The 19,910-nt window shown below is 53.8% G+C and overlaps 1 protein-coding gene across 1 annotated transcript in view; it reads left to right on the top strand.

Annotated features, from left to right (window-relative positions):
• The window catches only part of FADS6 (fatty acid desaturase 6), a 26,054-nt gene extending 8,939 nt beyond the window's left edge, over positions 1-17,115 (top strand). The window contains exons 2-6 of the mRNA XM_045299493.1: positions 1,043-1,209; positions 12,495-12,675; positions 13,349-13,536; positions 15,388-15,567; positions 16,016-17,115. Coding sequence (XP_045155428.1) covers positions 1,043-1,209; positions 12,495-12,675; positions 13,349-13,536; positions 15,388-15,567; positions 16,016-16,165 — 866 coding nt within the window. The 3' untranslated portion in view covers positions 16,166-17,115. The remainder of the gene's footprint in view (positions 1-1,042; positions 1,210-12,494; positions 12,676-13,348; positions 13,537-15,387; positions 15,568-16,015) is intronic.
• Positions 17,116-19,910: the final 2,795 nt, after the last annotated feature.

Here is a 19,910-nt window from a genome sequence, read left to right as displayed (position 1 = left end):
ACGGCGTGGACGGCGCCGTCCTCGCGCTCAGCCTCCTCGCCGTGCCCGCCGGTGAGGGCGCGGGGACAGGGCGACCGGCCGGGCTGCGGGCTGGGACCCTGGCGGTGCGGAGGGTGCAGCGGATGGGTGCCCGGGAGGGAAGAAGGTCGCGCCCTAAACTCCCAAGTCTGGACTCGGGGTGTGCTGCTCCGAGCTCCCGGAGGATCCGGGAAAGGGACGGATGGGAGGGCTGGGCGGAGGGGGCCTGGGGCCGGGGCGCGAGCGGGGTGGGGGTTGGGGTGCGGGTAGGGGTGGGGGGAGCGGCCGGGAGTCAGGGCAAGGAAGGGGGGTTTCTGTCGGGCCCCCTCGTGGTCCGCACCCACCACACCCGACCCCCTCCCTGCGCCCAGTGGGCCACAAGACGGCAACCCCGCGGGAGGGTAGACTCTGGCAGAGGTCCCCCATCCCAGGGAGAGAGCCACCAGCCCAGCTCCTGGGACAGCCAGAGCCCATTGCTCAGCGTCTTCAGAAGTAATTTAGCGACAGAAACCTGTTTATAGTCATGTAACACCAACACCCGAACCCCACTGCCACGCACTGAACTCCCTCCCAGAGCTCCCTATAGAGCTAGGGTTACAGCGACTGTAACAGCCTCAACTTTCCTCCTGCAGAGGGGCTGCTGGCTTTGAACTGCCCACCTTGGGGTCAGCAGCCTAATGAGTAACTCACAGCGCCGGCAGAGAGCCTTTTCTTCATGGGAAGGCTGATCATATTATTCATTTTCCGTTTTTACTTGCTTCTGAGAACTAAAACAGTTTTACCTTTGAGGTTTGTCGTTTTAACCTCTATTGGCCCCAGAGGGAAAGGCAAGAAATACAAAGGAATAATTAAATCCAAAACTTAACAGAGTGAGTTAAATCCAGACTTAAAATAAACCAATCATTAAAATCTGGTGGGGGGCGGGGGCTGGTGCCTATTTCCCTGGGGTCCTCCCTGGGCACAGCTGAGATAGGAGCTGGAAGAAAAGATCCTGATGCCCACCTCTCCCCTCCCGGCCTCACAGGGTTCCTGTGCCTGCGGTTTGCGAACGTCCTGGTCTTTGGCCTGGGCATCCTCATCCTGGGGGTGTGCCACTATACACTCACGGTCAAGGGCAGCCACCTGGCCACACACGGGGCCCTCACAGAGTCCAAGACCTGGAGCAGGATCTGGGAACTTTTCTTTGTGGAGGTGAGCCGGGGAGCCAGGGAGCCGGCGGTGCGGGCACGTGTGCGGTACATGGGTGTGCTGTGCGTGTGTCCAGGGGGCAACGACAGCAGTACTCAGCGTGTGTCCCCAGGTGTGCAGGAGACACATACAGGTGTGTGTATGCGTGCGCGCATGCGCATGTGTGTTAGCGTGCATCCCCCACGGGCCTGAAGAAAGGAGCTGCAAGTCAGGGGGTACCAAACTGCATGATGGGTCTGGGCATACACAGCTCCCCTGCACTTCCTACCTGTCCCCGGGCAGCACCAGAGACACCGTGACTGGCAGATCCTGGCCTGAGGCTGCCCTACCCTCTGGCTGCAGTCCTCCTTGTTTTGCAATCGGGGTTTAAAATGTGAACCTCGGACAGAGGGGTGGGGGAGCAGGGGCCAGTGACAGTACCCTAGGTCTGGAGTGTGCTCCTCCCATACCCGGCCATGGCCTGGACTAGCCTGAGTGCCTGGGACAGGCCCCTCCTCCTGGCCCCTGCCACCCAGCTCTCCCTCTTTCTGCCCCTCCCCACCTCCCGCCTGGGCCTTCTCACAGTGGACAGCCTGGGAATGTCCTGCTTCTCTGAGCTGGTGTCCAGGTCCCTCCCCCTCTCCCTTCCACTCGTGAACCCTCACAAGGCTGCCACGGTCCCTTTCGGAGCGAATTTGGAAGTCAGTTCCAGAAACACTTTCTGGCAGGGGCTGGTGATCCAGACAAGCCTGCAAAGCCAGGTGCCTTGGGCTGAGTGCACTGCTCTCCACGGGCTTCCAAGGGCTGCTGTTTCCGAAGGAGATCGCCAGGCCTCTCTTCCACGGTGCCTCTCAGTGGACTGACACCTTTGACTTCTCAGTCAGTCACCGAGCGTGGGAACCTTTCCCACTTCCGGGGGCTACTACCACTCTTAGGGGGGAAGTCTTTTAGTAAGTTTGACGAGATTTTCTTTTTTGGGGGGGCGGGGGATTGCTTTCTAGGAAGATTCAACCAGGACAGTTGGACAGGAAAAAATGTCTCACCTCCAACTGACCATTTTGTCCTTGATCCCTGTCTTGCCCCACCAGCTCACACTTCTCAGTCCTGGTGGTATAGTGGGCTATCTGATAGGCTGCTCACTGCAAGGTCAGCCGTTCAAAATCACCAACAGCTCCGAAGGAGAAAATTGAGGCTTTCTACTCCCGTAAAAACTTACAACCTCAGAAACTCACAGGGGCTGTTCTACCCTGTCCTATAAGGTCACTTTGAGTCAGCCTGGACTCGAAGGCAGTGAGTTAAAGGTAAGAGGAATCAAGGTGTGGTGATCCTCAAGGTCCCTTTCTAGAAACATCCCTGTCCAGGGACCCCTGGTTGTTGATCCCAGCCAGTCTCCAGTGCCCGCCTGGAGTCAGATACCCCCCAGGTTTGTGAAGGGCAGGGTAAGGTGGGGGAAGAGCCAGGTAACAGATTGACCTGGAGGCTCCAGTTTGTTAAAGATGGAAGTCTCCGGGTGCTGCCCAGTGAGCCTGATACCTGGGGTTTGGGAACTCCGGGCTGGGATTGTCCGAGGGGCCTGGGGGGATCAGGTGTGCTGTGCAGAGGCAGGGGTTCAAGACCACGTCTTGCAGGAAGCTTCCCAGACGACTGAGGGAGAGTGTCCCGCGAGAACCACAGCATATGAGCTCCGCGGGCTCCTTGGGTCCTGCCTGCTGCATGCACCCTCCTCTTCACCCTCTTCATCCTGACCTGGCCTCCTGGGTCTTCCCCTCCTGGCCAGGGCTGAGTGCTTGCTTAGCTTTGCGTCAATATTTGTTGTTGACAATCTGTCAGATGAGTTGAGGCAAGTGGTGCTGCGGATTTGAATAAATGACAGCCACGATAATGTCTCCATAATTTAGAAGAGTCTTTATTCGGTTATAACCAGACTGCTAGAATCTAAAAGCAATTCTTTGATTGCAGTCCGGAGACCACATTTCAGTCCGTCTTTTAAAGGCAGAAAAACACAGTTGTCCTTTGTCTAAGACTTAAGCGAGCGTGAACAGAAGCAGAAAGCAACATTGATGTTACTATCCTTCAGGGTTAGGGAGCCTTGCAGGTAGAGCATTGATTATACCAGTCTGGTCACTTCAGGAAGAGCAAGCGTGCATTACAAGGTATGCTCCTTATCATAAAAGAAACAAGACCAAAGGGCCTTTATCAACGTGGTGTGAGCCCAGTGGGCATGAATGCTTTCCGAGGACACAATCACGGGGTTGGAATGGGGGCACAGGGAGGCTGCTCGCTCGTGGCTGGGCTCCTGCCTGCCTCAAGGACTTGTGGAGTTGGTGCTGGATTATCTGTCAGGTTTTCAGGGACTGAAACAAATCCTGAGTATGAATCTCTGCCTGCAGCTGTCCCTGGAACAGCCAAGGGGTCGGTGTCAGATCAACCTGACATCGTTACACAACTTCTTAGCCACATACAATTTTCAAAACAAAGACGGTAGTTCTAACAAATTAAAACTAAAATACATACAGTTTGAAATTTACCAGCCTTCTTTAAACATAATATTTTATAAGTGAACAAAAGTATTTTATATTTTTATCTATGAAAGTTTGCAAGCCAGCTCCCTTATGCTTTTATTCCCCTCCCCAAATTCAGGCAGCCAATTTCTTTTGTCTTTTTTTTTTTTTTAAGGCATCCAATTTCTATACTGCCTACTTACATTAACCTAATGCTTTGAGGAGACAAGCAGGTTCTTTGACGTGTGGAATCTTCATTCCAATTGGAACCTTGTGAGCCCACACCCATAAGCAAAGTCAAATCAGGACAGGCTGTCCATAAAGTCAGCAGCAATATGCACCAGTTCACAGGCTCAAATATCTTCTTTTCATCTGGTCGGGTTTTGGGTAACTCAATGTGGGCTGTTTCACTTGGCTCCACCAGGGTGCCCATTGGTCACCTTGCCTTTGACCATGGTCTAGTCACATATTTATGTTTTAAACAACGTTAGCCTCCATGGGCTAGGCCAGGAGCTTCAGCCAACCGCTCTCATCTTCTTTAGTTCCTGTGAGCCAGGTTCTCAAGTGTTAGTGACCAAACTGAACCTGTTTTCTTATTGCTAGGTTTCTTTCCACTGCCACAGAGCCAGTGGACCCACGCAGTCACCTAGCAAGCATTTCAGGTTGCTACAGGCTCCTTTTAATCTTTAGTTCTAGAGAGGAGAGTTTCTTTGTGGCTTTAATTGTTTTTTTTTTCCAGCCTTAGGCACAAGCCACTAGTTTAAAGTTTTTAGAAAGCCCCAAACAGCAATCTTCACCAGTGTCTGCAAATGTCCATAGCACTCACAGCGCCTTCTTTCCAGGCGTGGCCTAGACCCGTTTTAAAGATGCAAATTGACGGCTGAAAGCAAATAGGCGGACAAACTTTCTATTTTTTTTAACTGTTCAATGATCATTTTTATCAATTACTGTATTAATACAGAACTCCCGTGGTCCCGGAGTTCAATGAGTGTCATTGGTGGAAACCACAGGTCTTGGCAAATGCTATTCAACAATTTGTATGAGGAATGTAACCCAATAAGAGTGATCTTAGTTTAGATGAAATAACAGGCACTGCCAGTTGGCCAGGACCATGCACTCAGGAGTCTTAGGAGAAATGACGGGGTCTCTGATGGAGACTGTCCTTGTAGGACTCTCTGGAGACCACCTGCTTAAGGGAGGCATACCAAGGAGAAATGTATACATTTTTTTTAATCTGTTGAAATACAAACACAACTTTTCCCTTGATTGAGCAAAGGTTTTAATATCTTATTACTATTCATGCTTTTCTTCTTCCTAAAGGTGCACTGGTTCCTTCCTAAGGGTCACCTGTTCTGAATCTGAACTCTGGCTTTGGTTTTAATAGGCTTTTGCGAGGTCCGACCTGCTTCTTTTAAGGCCACTCCTACAGTTGAGGCTACAGCCCTTTTGCTGGTTTCTCCAGGCATTATAAACCCTTTGAGACATTCCTATTAATTCTAAAAAAAATAAAAATAAATTAGTTGTTATTTCCTTTCATGTCCCACCCCTGCTGCCCTGCAACACAGTTTTGGGGGGAGCCTTGTAGTGAGTACGACTGTTGTCCTTTGACGGGTAAAGCACAATCAGTATTTGCTGGCAGTGTTTCAAGTGGGGCGATAAGTTTAGAAAAAACCCAAACCAGGGGGCGTTAGCAGAGTTCTGCAGAGCGGGGAGCCAGCGTCTGCGGACCGTTCAGCTCTCTACAGGTGAGCGCAGGCAGTCAGCGTCTGCGGCTGCTCTCTGCTCTCCATGGATGAGACAAGGTGGGTGGCTGTGGCCTGTGGGGATTAGGGGCAGAGGCCACAGCAAACAGATTCCGGGAAGGCGGGGGCGGGGCGGAGGCAGAGGGTGAGGGCTTTGCCCAAGAAGCCAAAGTAGATGGGCAGGGCTTGGAACGGCAACAAGGAATTTTTCATTTTACAAAGAGATTTTGGAGTACAGGTGGAACCAGGGGCGTTACCTAGAACACCCTGAGCTGCCGAGTGCAGAGTCTTTTGCAGCGGCAGAAAGCTCTTGTCCAGAAAGTTAGACACTGAGCAGCCCTAAGTGTGACCCCAAAATTGACATGAGCATTAAGCAAAGATGAATGAGCCTGCATTCCACGGGGAAGGAGGAGACAAACACTTCAAAGGGTAGTTATGTGAGCTGATTTTTAACCCTCTCAGTGCGAAGCAGACAAATAGGAGGTGAGTTCCATTTAAAGTGAAACCACTCAGGTGCTCACCTGATCTGCAGGTTAGAGCTTTAATTAGATGCAAACACACACCTACATATGTATTTTATAAATATTAATTTAAAAATTTAATTCCCTTCCGAAGATGCGAAAATATAAAATAAACAGGCAGTTGCCAGAAAAAAATAGACAAATGTAAAGAAAAACTCCTTTTACAAGCTGAACTTACATTTCTTGGAAGCAAAGATTAATTGTCTCTCAAAAACACAGTCTGTTTCCCAAACCTCTGGGTGAAACGGCTTCAAGTCCTTCCACAAAGACACAGGTTGTCTGTTTTAACAGCACTGCAAAGCAGGGAAAACCTAAGAAAGGCAAGACACCTTGGAGGCCCCAGGACAAGGACAGTACAAAAAATTAAACCAGGAGAACTGAAAGCCAAACCAGACTGTTTTCTGGATAACCTGTTTAAAATTTTATTTGTTTTTACAATCAAAACAAAGGCACAAACACAAAGAAATCTACCTTCCAAGGCTTTAACTTTTGCTAAGTGCCCTGGCAGATTAAATTAATAGTCATTCAGTCTGTCCAAACCCCAGGTTTGTGGACACAACCACTCTGTGTTCTTTTAAAAATACCAAACAAAGGTTTTAAATTTATATTAAAAAAATGCTTGGTTCTGATTAAAATTCATTTACTTTTAGCCAACAATTTAAGGCTGCCCGTAGAAGCACACAAATAACAACTGAGAGAAATGTTCTGGTTTGTTGGTTGGTTTGTCCAGATGTCCGGTCAGTCAGGTCTGTGACTGCGAGGCTGACGGCCAGCAACCCAGTCACCGCGAGGGAGGGAAGGGGTAAAGAAAAAATAAATATATACATACCGGAGTTGCAGGAGAAACATAAAGATGCTTACACACAAAGAGGACAGTAATTAGACTGATGAAGTTACACAAGGAGACAAACCGCCGTGGCTAGCCAAACCAGAGTACCAAACTCATTAAGTGACTGAAAAGGCAAGCCGCCAACTTCACAAGCTACCGGACTTGTTGCCAGTTCAACAAGATACCAAACCAGGTGCCAGTACAAGGCACCAAAATTATTCAGTGACAGTCTGAAAAGACAAGCCGCCAGCTCAGCAAGTTAGCAGATGCCTCAGCCAGCGTGCTGGTCAGAAGCAACAGGCAAGAGTTCAGACCACATCCAGTCCCTTCCCAAGTCAAACCAGAAGACCCCGGTCCCACAGTTAAACTTACCCCACTTCCAGCGTCCCCAGGCAGCCGCTCCACTGGGAAGGTAGGAGGCTGGGGCCCTGGTGAAACCAGGGGGCGCCTCCCCTAGGGGTCCTGAACTTCCAGGAGCAGCGGCCAGCCGGGCAGAGGGATCAAGACACAGTGGCTTTCCCTGTCAGGGAACCAATGTTGCAGATTTGAATAATTGACAGGCACTATAACGTCTTGATAATTTAGAAGAGTCTTTATTCGGTTATAACCGGACTGCTAGAATCTAAAAGTGATTCTTTGATTGAAGTCCCAAGTCCACATTTCAGTCCATCTTTTAAAGGCAGAAAAACTCATTTGTCCTTTATGTAAGACTTAAGCGAGCGTGAACAGAAGCAGAAAGCAACATCTATGTTACTATTCTTCAGGGTTAGGGAGGCTTACCGGGCACAGCATCGACTATAACATTCTGGTCACTTCAGGAAGAGCAAGCGTGCATTACAAGGGACGTTCCTTATCATAACAGAATCAAGACCAAAGTGGTCTAGAACATCCTGGTGCCCATACAAGAGTAACTACACTGTTCCGATGACAACACCCAAGGGAACAATACTGAATCAGAACAAACGACATAGTGAAGGGTAAGCGAAGCTAATTGTAGTGGCCAGAACCTGGGGACATGGGAGTCATTCTCAAATGAATCACCGGCAGAGACGTTCCCATCAGGGGAGGGAGAACGGGCCGGTCAACCAGCAGTCAGCTTTCTGAGACGGGAGGGAGGAACGAGCAAGTTACTTAGCAGCTGACAAAAATGGAGTGTCTTTTGCTAGTCTGTCTTCCAGGGAAGTGCCAGCTGCTGGAGGGGTCAGATCCCAGAGGTCTGTGAGCCCCTGGGTGCCTGGATTAATGGTGTGGCATGGGCAGACCTGGTTCTCGGGCTTGCTGTTGTGTCTGTCAATCAGTGGATGTGCCGCAATCGGTGGAAGACAAGAACATCATCACCCACACACTCTGGTAACCTCCATGGGAGGCTCCGTGCCTGCCCCACAGGGCGTGGGGCCGGTCCAGGTCCCAGGAGTGGGCAGGGGATGGAGTGTCTGTCTCCTGGCTGGCCTCAGTGGGACTTGAGGTGTCCTGGCAAGGAGTCAGATGTGGTCAAGTGGGGTGAGGTGCTGTGAAGGGCCCGGCCCAGCCCAGCCCCTTGGCTGCCTGACCTTGGGCAGGACAGTCGTATCTTAAGTGCTACTTTCCTCATCTACGAAATGGGAGCGATCCCATCCGCTCCCTCATGAAGTCAGGGTTGCTGTTGCTATTGTGGGTCACCATGGAGTCGGCGCACCCACCCGGTGGCCCATGGGTGCTCTTCGCGCCCAATGAAACATGCCGGAGGTGCCAGGGCAATGGTTAGCCGTGGCGGTTGGTTCCTGCCTTTGCTAGTGGTTTGTTCCTGTTTTTGTTAACTGAGAGGTAGACATAGTTGGGCAAAGCTCTACTGAGTTGTGTGTGTTGGCTCGGCCACCTTGTTCTCTGTACTGTGCAAAGCCTCAGCTCCCTGCCTGGGGCTCTCCTGCATCCTTGCCGGCCCACCCCTCTTCTCCTCTCTGGTTGGATTTCCAGCTCATCCCCTAATGGTGAACCTCAGGAGACACCAGCCTCATCACAGGATAGTCTTGTCTCCACCCCCAGGCTCCTGGGGGGGGGGGGCTGGCAAACGCTGCAACCCCCTAGTGACAGCACTGGTCGTCCTAGGCATCTAGCTGCCAGCCAGGGGAAGGGGACCTCACCTCTCTGACTCTTTGGGTCTGGGAGGGAGACAGGAAGATGGAGCGGGACGCGTCCACCCCAAGGGGCTCTTGTATCTCTCCTAAAGTATCCAAAATCATGCCTGCCTCCCCACCTGGACTGAGTTCTTGGAAGACCCCAGCCCTTTAAGACATACTTTATTCTGTGGGTGGTGAACCTGTGCACTAAAATGCACTTTGACTCGTACGTTTGCGTCCACGACAAACGGTGGAACCATGGTCATGACCATCCCCCGGGGTTTCCTCCCCATGGTCGTAGACTGCCCCGCTTCTTCCTCACCTTTTCCAGTGGCCGTGGTTTGTTGGTGAAGGCCCATCTCCGGGCTGCAGGAGAACGTTCTATTCTCCCTGGTAAGCCCCGGCCTGATGCTTTGAGAACATCTGTCCCTTCCTCCACCGCTGGCCCTTCGTGATGCTAGTGGGATTGTTGGCCCCACACTCAGAGGGTCTCCCTGTAAGGCAGAGTTGGGGCCAGGATTGGGTGAGGAGGGCCACCTTGACATAAGTACACCCACTCCTCACTTAGATACCAAAGGCCAAATCCTTTTGGGGAAAATTGGTGTTGTGCGAAAACGGAGGATGATCACATCATGCCACAAGTGCCAGTCTGCTTAGAACCATGGCCCAGCACACAGCCCTAAAGGTCACGGTCAGCCTTGGTTACTCCTGCCTCGCCCCTTGGCATTCAGTACTGCCGGACACACATCGAGAATGAGCAAACTGGTCCCGTAGTTGACTTTTTCCTGTTGTCAGAAATGCGAAATGTTGGATAGCAAGCTAGTCGCTAATCAAGAAGTAGTTGGTTGAATTTAAGAAGGATTTACTCCCGAGAGGAGAGAGCGTTGGGGCTCTCCCTGTTCCTCTTTCTCCATCAAGAAGCTTCCGGATTGAGATGGAATATCGGCCCTGCTGGCTCCTCGGCTTGATAATGTATCTCATCTCAGACCCTCCTTCTGGACTGGGCCTGCTCTGTGCCGGGAGGGCAGAGTCACAGTCGGGTAGGCAGGAGCCGGCACCCGCCGGGCTCCACACTAGGGATGCCATCGCCTTCCCTCTGCCCCCGTGTGGTGGTGGAAACAGAGTCAAGAGCCTCCAGTCTCATCAGGGTCCTTAGGGGTCCTCCTCCTCCGCTGGTTCAGTGGGACCATCATCTCTGGAGGCACCTCCGAGACCTCCCACCCAAACCCCACAGCGTGTTGGTTCTGCAACAGTTCAACTACGAGTGGTTTTTATGTTTGCAATTTGTCGAGAGGGCCAACTCAGCCGTGCCGCACAAAACAGTCTTTTTACAAAGAGGTCTACTATTGGGGATGACGCTCCAAAACCCCAAACCAAACCCGCCGCCATTGAGTCCCACAGTCAAAGGTCGCCACCTCAGTTGGTGGCCTCAAAGCGAATGCCATGTAACGTTTGGAATAGTGCTATACAGGTATAGGGGTTCAAGTTCAACGCATCTTCAGTGACAAGTCTCCTCCCCAGCTCACCCACAGCTGCCCACTGCCCTTCTGGGGGTGATGGAATTGACGGTCTCTGACGTGCCCGCTAATATTTTATTGTACTTCACTGTGGAGAGATCGAGAGAGTCAAAATCGCAGGCAGCTGAGAGGTGGGAGCCAGAGAGGAGACAGGTGGGCAGGGGTAGGGGACGGGTGAGGAGAGTGATCAGTCAAGGACAACCACAAGACCTCCTGCTGGCTTGCAGCTGGGCCCTGGAGGAGTCCCTTCTGAGGTGGGCACGAGACAGGAGTGGGCAAGGGCACCAAGTGCACTCTGGGAACAGTCCCTACAGACCACTGGCGCCTGTTGCCAAGGCTGCTGGGACTCTTTCAAACCAGCCTGGTGGTCTGGGCACCCTGGGTCCAATGGGCACCTGCTCCAGAGCTGCAGGCTGACCTCAGGTTGTGCAGGGCCGGAGGCCATGCCCTGTACGGGACGGGCACTCTGCAGTCTCCCCTGTGCTCCGTCCCTCTGCCAGCTTACAGCTGTGGGCAGCGTTGCACCTACAGAGGCCAAAGGGTGTCCTCAGCCACCACAGGAACACGGGTGCTGGATGAGAATTTCCCTGCACCGCCCGGCCTCCAGGACTGGACACGTGGGCTTATTGGGCACCTCCTCCTGGGGCCGTTTGATAACCACGGTTCCAGGGCTCCTTCGGGCTGCGCTGCCGCCCTTTCCAGAGAGAGTGTCTCCTTCTCCTTCTCCTCCTGGGTCCCTCCCTGCTGCCGGGGTCTGTGTCCCATTGGCTCAACTCAGCACCTTAGGGACAGAAGTAGGGCCTGGGATCCAGTCCTGGCCTTGGTGCTGACGAGCCGGGTGGCCCGGCTCAGTCACATGCTCTCATCGGAGCTTAGTCTCCCTTCTGGAAACTTGGAATACCATGCCTGCCCCACTCCCAGAGCCCCACTGCATTGTCACGGCAGCCTCTCGTGGATCTGCGGGTCTTCTGGGCTGAGACCTTTGAGGAAGCAGGTCGCCAGGCCTTTCTTCCTCAGCACACGGAGTGGGTTCTACCTGCCAGCCCTTAGGTTAGCCATGCAGAAGCAAGCTCATGGCCACTGAGTGCGATGTGGGTCCCTGACAACCCCGGAGCTCAGGGTAGAACTGCTCCCGGGGGGTCTCTTTACGGACGGGAGTAGCGAGCCTCATCTTTTTCCCACAGAGTGGCCGGTGGTTTCAAACTGCTGATTTTCTGCCATGGGGTTCCTGTGTGAGCTGTTTGTGCTACCTAGGGCCCTTCAATGATCCACCCCGGGTCCCCAGCTTGGCAAGTCTCCTTAAAGTGGGAAGCGCTGAGCCTGGCACTCGGTAGGCACTCGGGGAAGGCTCCCTCTGCCATCTTTGAGATGTTTGTTCATAACCTCCAAACCCACCTCCATCCGCCTACCCACCTCTCAGGGCCTGATAGAATGGGGTGGAACTGCTCCCTACGGTGGTTTTTGAGATTGCAAATCTGTACAGGAGCAGACTAGCAGCTAGCAGATTTGAACTGCCGACTCGCAGTTAGCACTTACCCCACAGTGCCACCAGGGCTCCGTAAAACGCCAAAGTGGGACGCCCTTCACCTCCTTCTGAGCTGCACTCAGACATTTAAAAATCCTCTGGACTGGATAAAATAGGACAGGAGGTTTTCATCTGCATGATCACTTGCATACATCTGCATAAGAAACACTGTCGGGCCTCCTTTGCATTCCAAGAAGAGTCACCCACCTCTAGAGAGAAGTTAACTCTTAGTCTCATGCCTGGCACCCCCCTCCGGGTGACCCCTTGCCAACTGTCCCGTGAGCCTCCCTTAGTTCCCATCCGTCGCCCCTCCCGCCCTGCTATGGGCTCAGAATGCCCAGTGGCCTTGAGAAGATGTTCCCCAGAACTTGGAGCTGGGAGCTTGCTGCCAGCAGTGCAGGGAGCCCGGGGCAGCCCTCGATCTTCCGCAAAGTCCAGCAGACCACAGGGTTTGACTGACTGCCATGGCTCCACGGTCACAGATTCCTGAGAGGTGACCCAAGCTGCCTGGCACAGGAGTCAGGCAGAGTCTGCCTTGCTGGGCTGGGCTGACCCCATCCCACCCCCTCCCCCACCAGGTCTGCACATCCTTCACAGCAGAGCACGCCAAGCTGGGCCACGTCAAGATGCACCACGGCTACACCAATGTCATCGGCCTGGGGGACTCCAGCACCTGGAGGCTGCCCTTCCTCAACCGCTACATCTACATGTTCCTCGCTCCTTTCCTGATCCCCGTCCTCACTCCGCTGGTGGCTCTGGGTGAGTGCCACTGGGGTGGGGGGGGCGGCGTGGGGGGAGGCTCCCTTCCCTTCTTCCCTGGATTCCTGGGCACCCCGCTTTTAGGAGCCTGGTAGCCCCCAGTTCAGACTGGACAGAGACTTTCTGAGGCAGCTTGAGGAGGTGGAACAAGCTCTGGACACCAAGCCCCAGGCTAAGTCTGACTCAGACACCTACTGACTGGTGGTGACCACGGGCAGGTGATGCCTCCTGCCTGGACCTCAGCTTCCCTACCGGCTCCTCAAGGAGATGTAGAAGTACAAATGAGGTCATAGGGGAAAAGGGGTTCCAACCCAGCCCCCACGGGCACCAGCTGCTTGGTGTTCCCTCCACTGGGTGACAGTTCTCTGTGTATCACATGGGTTCACCAGGCACACCTAGGCCCCAGCTCCCAGGGGCCCAGCTCACACTGGGCTCAGACTGGGTGCTCTAACTGCATTGCTTTTCTTGGTGGTAACATGCAAACACCAAGCAGCTGCCATGGTGACTGCTCAAAGACATGGATGCCACCCATCACATTGCATCAACTTTTAATGGCTTCAAACAGAAACCCAGACCTCTCCCCAATCCCGCTACTGCCACCCCTGCCCCAGCCCCTGCCCCAGGCCTGGTGACCACCAGTAACCCTGGGCTTCTGTGTCCTGCCCCTCTGCAGAGCGGATGAGGGAGGTGGCCTTCGGGACAGCTCTGCGGACGCTGAGCTTGATCTCTCTGGGTCTGTATTCTCACTACTGGCTGCTGCTGAATGTGTCAGGCTTTAGGACCCCCAGCTCGGCCCTGGCCTGCATGTTTGTCACCAGATCCCTCCTGGCCCACCCGTACCTCCACGTCAATATCTTCCAGGTGAGGCCTCCTGCCTGGGAGCTCTGGAGAGGTGGACAAACTGGGTGCTCTCCAGGGTGCTGAAAACTCATGGTTTTCAGGGATAGAGGCCATGTGAGGGTGCATTACCACATGTGCACTCATACACACACACAGTCACACACATTTTCACACTTGCATTCACACTAACACACGCACAAGCTCACAAACACTCACACTCACACTCACTCTGCCTTCTATGGGTCAGTAGGGAGAAATCTGGTCTCTGGTAAGGAATTTGCTTATCTTCTACGTGGGCAGCCCCTCACGCATGGAGCATAACTTGAGCAGGGACCTCCTGACTCCCGGGGACCCTATGCACAATGGTGCACACACTACCTGACCCTATACCACCTCCACGTCTGGTTTCCACATCAGACCCTTGTACCCCATAGGGCTCCACTGACTGACTTATGAGAGTAGATGGCCAGGCCTTTCTTCCCTGCCTCAGTCAGGAGCTCCACTGACTTTCTGTTCAGTACCACCACATGGAAGCCTCCACTGACAGACAGGTGGTAGCTGAGCACGAGGTGCAGTGACCAAGAATTGAACTTGGGTCTTCTGTATGGAAGGAGCCCTGGTGGTGTAGTGGTTACTCATGAGGCTGCTTACTGCAAGGTCAGCAGTTCGAAACCACCAGCCACTCCATGGGAAAAAGATGAGCATTTCTACTCCCATAAAGAATTAAAAGTCCCAGAAACCCACAGGGACAGTTCTACCCTGTCCTAAAGACTTGCTATGAGTTGGAATCAATTCCATGGGGCCTGGTTTGTTTTTAATTTTTTAAGTTAAAAAAATTTTTTGGTAACGTGTATCACGACTGCATTTTTCTTTGAATGATAAGTAAGATTGTACTTACATATTGGTAAAACACACATCACATTGACGTTGCCACGTGAATGATCTCAGGTGTACCATTGAGTGGCATGAATGACAGTTACAATGTTGTAAGCCATCGCTATGATTTATTTCCAAATCTTTTTTCATCACCCCACACAGAAACTTCCTACCTCCCCAGCAGAAACCACCCCTCCCCTCCCCCTCCTCTAATAGACTGTCTCTATGGGATCGCCTCGTGGGGCGCCCCTGGTGGTGAAAATGGTTCACACACTCGCAGAGCCCTGGAGGTGTAGTGAGTTCTCTACTGAGCTGCATACCTACCATAAGGTCAGCAGTTCAAAACCACCAGCCTCTCAGTGGGAGAACGACAAGGCTGTCTACTCCTGTAAAGAGGTACAGGCTCAGAAACCACAGGGGGGGGGCAGTTCTGCCCTGTCCTATAGGGTCACTATGAGTCAGCATGGACTGGGTGGCAGTGCATTTGCTGTTGTTAACTGGCAGGTTGGCAGTCTAGGTCTACCCAGAGGTACCTCAGAAGAAAGGCCTAGAGACCTGTTGCTGAGAAAGCCGCCGAGGGAGGCACGGTCGTAGTGATGTGGGAGTGGAACTAGTGTACCCCAGGATCCGAGGGGCGCCGGGAAAGGCCTTCATTACACACACACAGGGTGAGGGAGGCCCAGAGATGGGCCAAGGTCCCAGCCTCACACACTGCCACTCACTCACTCATCACCCACTCACTCGCATTCATTCACACTCACACACTCACTTTCACTCACATTCACTCTCACTCACACACTCACATACATTCATTCACACACACGCATCACACACACTCGTCACCCACTCACACACACACATTACCCACTCACTCACCCTACCTATCTTGCTGCCGGGGAGGGCTGGGCGGGACCCTCGGCGGGGGTGGGGCCTCGTGGGCCAGGGGCGTGGTCAGGGCTGCTCGGCCCGGCTCCAGGCCATGCCTGTGTCTCCCAGCACATCGGGCTGCCCATGTTCTCCCTGGACAAGAAGCCCTCGCGCGTGCACATGATGAGCCTGGGCGTGCTGAACCTGCCCCGGCTGCCTGTGCTGGACTGGGCCTTCGGCCACTCCATCATCAGCTGCCACGTGGAGCACCACTTCTTCCCCCGGCTCTCGGACAACATGTGCCTGAAGGTAAAGGAGGGGCCCCGCGCGGGGAGACGGGTAGGCCCCGGGGTTCACCGGAGCTCCCACTACCCCCGCGGGCGTGGTCAGAGGGCGCCGGTGAAGGGCTGCAGAGCTCCTAGCAGTGCGCGGCTCCCCTATGCGAGCCACCTGGGTGAGTCCCAAGCCTCAGCTTTCCCGTCTGCGAGGCGGGCGGGAGCCAGTTTCTCTGGACAGTTTTGGGGCGGTCTGAAGAGAAGTACCGGGGGTGTGCTTGGTACCAGGGAGCTGCCTGCCTCCCCTCCCCACCCCCTATGCCTAGGACGGTTGGCACAGGGCTTGGGGGCCCGGAGGAGGCCTGGCCGGAATCCTGCAACAGCCTGAGGGAGGCTGGCCTGCCGGTGCAGCCGGGCGTGGGCTGAGTCAGCAGCAGCCCCGCTCAGCGCCCTCTCCCGTCCGTCCGTCCGTCTCCCATCAGGTGAAACCTGTCCTCTCCCGATTCCTGCGAGAGAAGCAGCTGCCGTACAACCAGGACTCGTACCGGGCTCGCTTCTGGCTCTTCCTCAGTCGCTACGAGGAGCTCATGGTGCACGCCCCGCCCATCACCCAGCTGGTGGGACTGCAGTGAGGGTGGGGCAGGCCATGCTGTCCCTGCCCCGCCCCCACCCCTCCTGCTGCTCCAGGGCTGGGCCAGGTTCGGGCTGGCTGGTCTGGGTTTCTAGTTGCCTGGGAAAAAGGCATTCCGACCAGGCTGCACCGCAGCCAACTTTATCTCAGGGCCAAAGAGCTGCATCTGTGCCTATTGCTGGGGCAGAGCCGGGAGGGGTGTGGGGGGTGGTGTGTGTGTGTAAAGTGCCCACCATGCAGGGGGCACTGACAGAGGAGGGTCAGCCCTGGGCCCAGAGAGCCCCCACGTGCCGCTGACCACTCCTCTTCTGGTGCCCTGTGAGGCCCAGTCTCCCTAGGAGCTTTTCCCCAGGCCCACAGGGAGTTGTTCAGTCTGACACTGCCCCCCCTCCCCCCCACTCCCACGGGGCCGGGTTCCATCCTGTTTGGAAGAACTGATGACCGGAGAGAACAAACCATGAGCGGGAGGGGTCAGGGTCTGGAGGGCAGTGGCCTTAGAGAAGAGAGGATGCAGGAAGAGGGTGAGGGACAAGGAGGAGGGCTTGACCCCGAGGGTTGGCTTGGCTGGGCAGGGGTGGTCTGCAGCAGCATGTGGCCCAGAGAAGCCAGGCACTAAGGAGCACCATTGAGATTCAGCCCAGAGGGGACTGGGAGGCTGGGCTGAGGGCATGCAAGGAAGTGGAGGGTCCTTCTGGAAGCTGAGAGCCGGTGGCGGAGGAGGCCAGAGCGGTTCTCCAAACGGGCCCCTTGGCCCGGCTGGCATCCTGTGTATGTTCGGCAGCACCCCTGGCCTCTCCCCACTAGACGCCTAGTACCTACATCACCACTAAAAATGTCTCCAGACGTGGCCAAAGGTCCCCGGGGCGGGGCTGGGAACAAAACTGCCTCCCACCCCCCACCCCGCTGAGAACCTTTGGATTAAAATATGCAAGTCATGTTCTCAGCAGCAAATTGCCTTGCTTTTCGGTCAAGTCTTTGGATGGAGGGCAGGCAGATGCTGACCATGAAGGTGGAGAAGATAAATGCCAGCGAATGGGAGTCCGGGGGACGGGTGGGTGGAGTTGAGTGGGAGGCAGAGGGACTCTCTAAGTCCTGTCCTTCTGGAGCCTCAACCTCCGGTGTGGCCTTAGGTGGCTGTTGGGACCATACCTTCTGCGCGCGTGCGCGCGCGCGCGCGCACACACACACACACACACACACACACACACGAGCTCTCACTTGCTTCCTCCTTTGCTCCTATGGGGCCTGGTGGGTCAGGCCCCCAGCTGTTGCTAGCCCAGGGTGCTGCATCCTCCCTTCCTGCCTTCCCCGGACCCTGCTCACACTTCCAAAAATGTCCCCTCATTTAACTCTCTTCAGCTGCCCCCTTTGAGCCGCCATCTGTTTCCTGTGGGGAGACTGGCTGCTGGAGCCGAGTTGGGATCCAAGTAGCCCTGTTGGAACAGGAGGGCCTGGCAGCCTCTTGCTCAGCGCCATGAGGGCGCTGCTCTTTTGAGTCGCAATTCATCAAGCTGCTAATTCTCCCGATGACAAATGCACTGTCAGAAGGGCCCCAGTGCCTCAGGCCTGGCTCTCATCAAAAACATCCAGATACTTCACCGATGACTCATGGCTATTGATCAGGGCCTGATGGGGAGTGGGCAGCAGCTGGAGGCCCCAGACCAGGCTTGGTGGTACCACAGGTACCTGGGACCAAGTCACTTGATTGCTTCGAGGCTTGGTTTTCAGGGATCCTGAGGGTGGGGGTGGGCACACACAGAGCTCGAGCAGCCCACCAAGGAGACAAGGTTCTTGGGGACTTTCTAGGGTTTCAGGGAGGTCTAAGGTCTGATAGAGGGCGATGACCAGTGAAAATAAAAATGACCCCCCAAAAAAATGACAGTGATGAGCTCACATTTACTCTGCAGTAGTGGCAGGGGTTTTTACCGACACCATCCACCTCATTTTCATCTTTACAAGTTGGTACTTTTTGTCCTCCTATGTTAAGAAGACAATAAGGCTCAGAGAGCCTCCATTTCTCAGGGGCATAGGGCTAACAAGAAGTCTGAGAGGGATTCTGACCAGTGTGCCCGTCTCCAACACCAGGTGGAGAGCCCCGCCTGGTTTCTGGGGTATCTGATGCTGACTCCCCATGCCCTCTTCCCATTGGGAAGGGACAACCAGTGACCTCACCATTAAGACAAACTTTTTAAAAGCATCCATTACATGCCAGGCACTGTCCAGAGTTCTGGGGAGACTAGAGTGAATAAGAGGAGACACACATACCCCACTTTCATGGAATTTACAGTCCCCTGTATGGATCGGCAAACAACCTCTGTACAGAGCCAGATGGTTTAAGTCACAATGACTCAACTCTACTGTCACAGTGCAAATGTAGCCATGACAAAATACAGAGAAAGCAATGAGCAGGGCTGGGTTTCAATAAAGCTTTATTTAGAAATACTAAACATTGCATTCTGTGGACGTTTCATGTGCCATATGATTAAAAAGTTTCTTCCCCGTTAAAAAAAAACAAAAGTATAACGATGCTTACTTAGCTCATTCAAAATCTCAAGCAAAACAACTCACTGCCATCAAGTTCATCCTGGCACATAATGTCCCTTTAGGACAGACCAGAACCGTTCCTGTGGGTACCCAAGGCTGCAGACCTTTACAGGAGCAGCTCCACTGGTGGGCTCCAGTCACTGATCTTGCAGTGAACAGCCCAGCACATGACCGACCACACCACCAGGCCTCCTCCAGAGGACCAAACGCAGATGGGAAGGATTTTCGATATAAATGCGTTTGCCTCATAGGCTGGGCACTAAACAAAATGACTTGCTGGATGGAAACTGGAACAGGACTTACTACTCAGTGGGAAGAAAAGGAGGAGGCATATGGAGTCCTGAGCTGATGGCTGAGTTTATTTTCTTGATCTGGAGGGTGATTGTAGTATTAAAAGGTGGCACTGGGGGGTGAGGGGCCAGCCTCCACCTGCTGATACTAATATTACTACCCACGGGTTCAGTAAGTACAATTGTACGGTTGAGATATATAAGTATTATATTAAAGTCATCAAGAGCATGAGAGATATTACAATAATACAGTCAGTCATATTACAGTGTAGCATTGCTCACCTTAGCCCAGCTTGGTGGTCCACATGGAGAGAGGGGGAAGGGAAAGAGGGTAAGGGAACAAGGGAGAGGGGAGTGACCAGGGAGTGAGCAGCAAGGAGCTCAGAGCCAGAGAGGTCCCGGTCCAAGAGCTCTATATTGCTGACTCACGCCTATATACCTTTTGGGGGGCATGCCAGCCCACTAATTACAGGTAGAGACATATGTCACAGGGAGGAGCTGCACTATAGGTTACACAGCAATGAGTGGGTGGTCTAGGGGTTGGTCTTTGGGTCTCCATAGGAACCATTATCAGGAGGGTGCAAACTCCTCCTACAGGAGCCTGTCCATTGTCCCCAGAGGCAGGGAGCAGGCCCAGCCCTGTGGAGGGATGAGACAGCAGTCTGGCAACTGATTGCCTTCAGGGGGGAAATGCCTGTGCATCTGACCTCCCCCCACAGGTGATTATATGAGATAATCCATCAAGCTGCTCACATGTGATCTGTATGCTTCAATAAAAAGCAATCATTGGGGGGGTCGGCCCCAATCCCAACTACTATGTGTACACCTGCCCCTCCCCCTAGAAGAATTTATTTCAAAGGACTGCACTGAATCTGCAGCCCCGGGAGAGGGACATATCTGATCGGAGCACAC

This window comes from Echinops telfairi, unplaced genomic scaffold, assembly GCF_000313985.2.
Source record: "Echinops telfairi isolate 266 unplaced genomic scaffold, ASM31398v2 ScPeMD7_7458;HRSCAF=8496, whole genome shotgun sequence".
Taxonomy (NCBI): Eukaryota; Metazoa; Chordata; class Mammalia; order Afrosoricida; family Tenrecidae; genus Echinops; species Echinops telfairi.
Note: the sequence above shows the minus strand (reverse complement) of the source record. Positions and strands in the feature narration are given on the sequence as shown.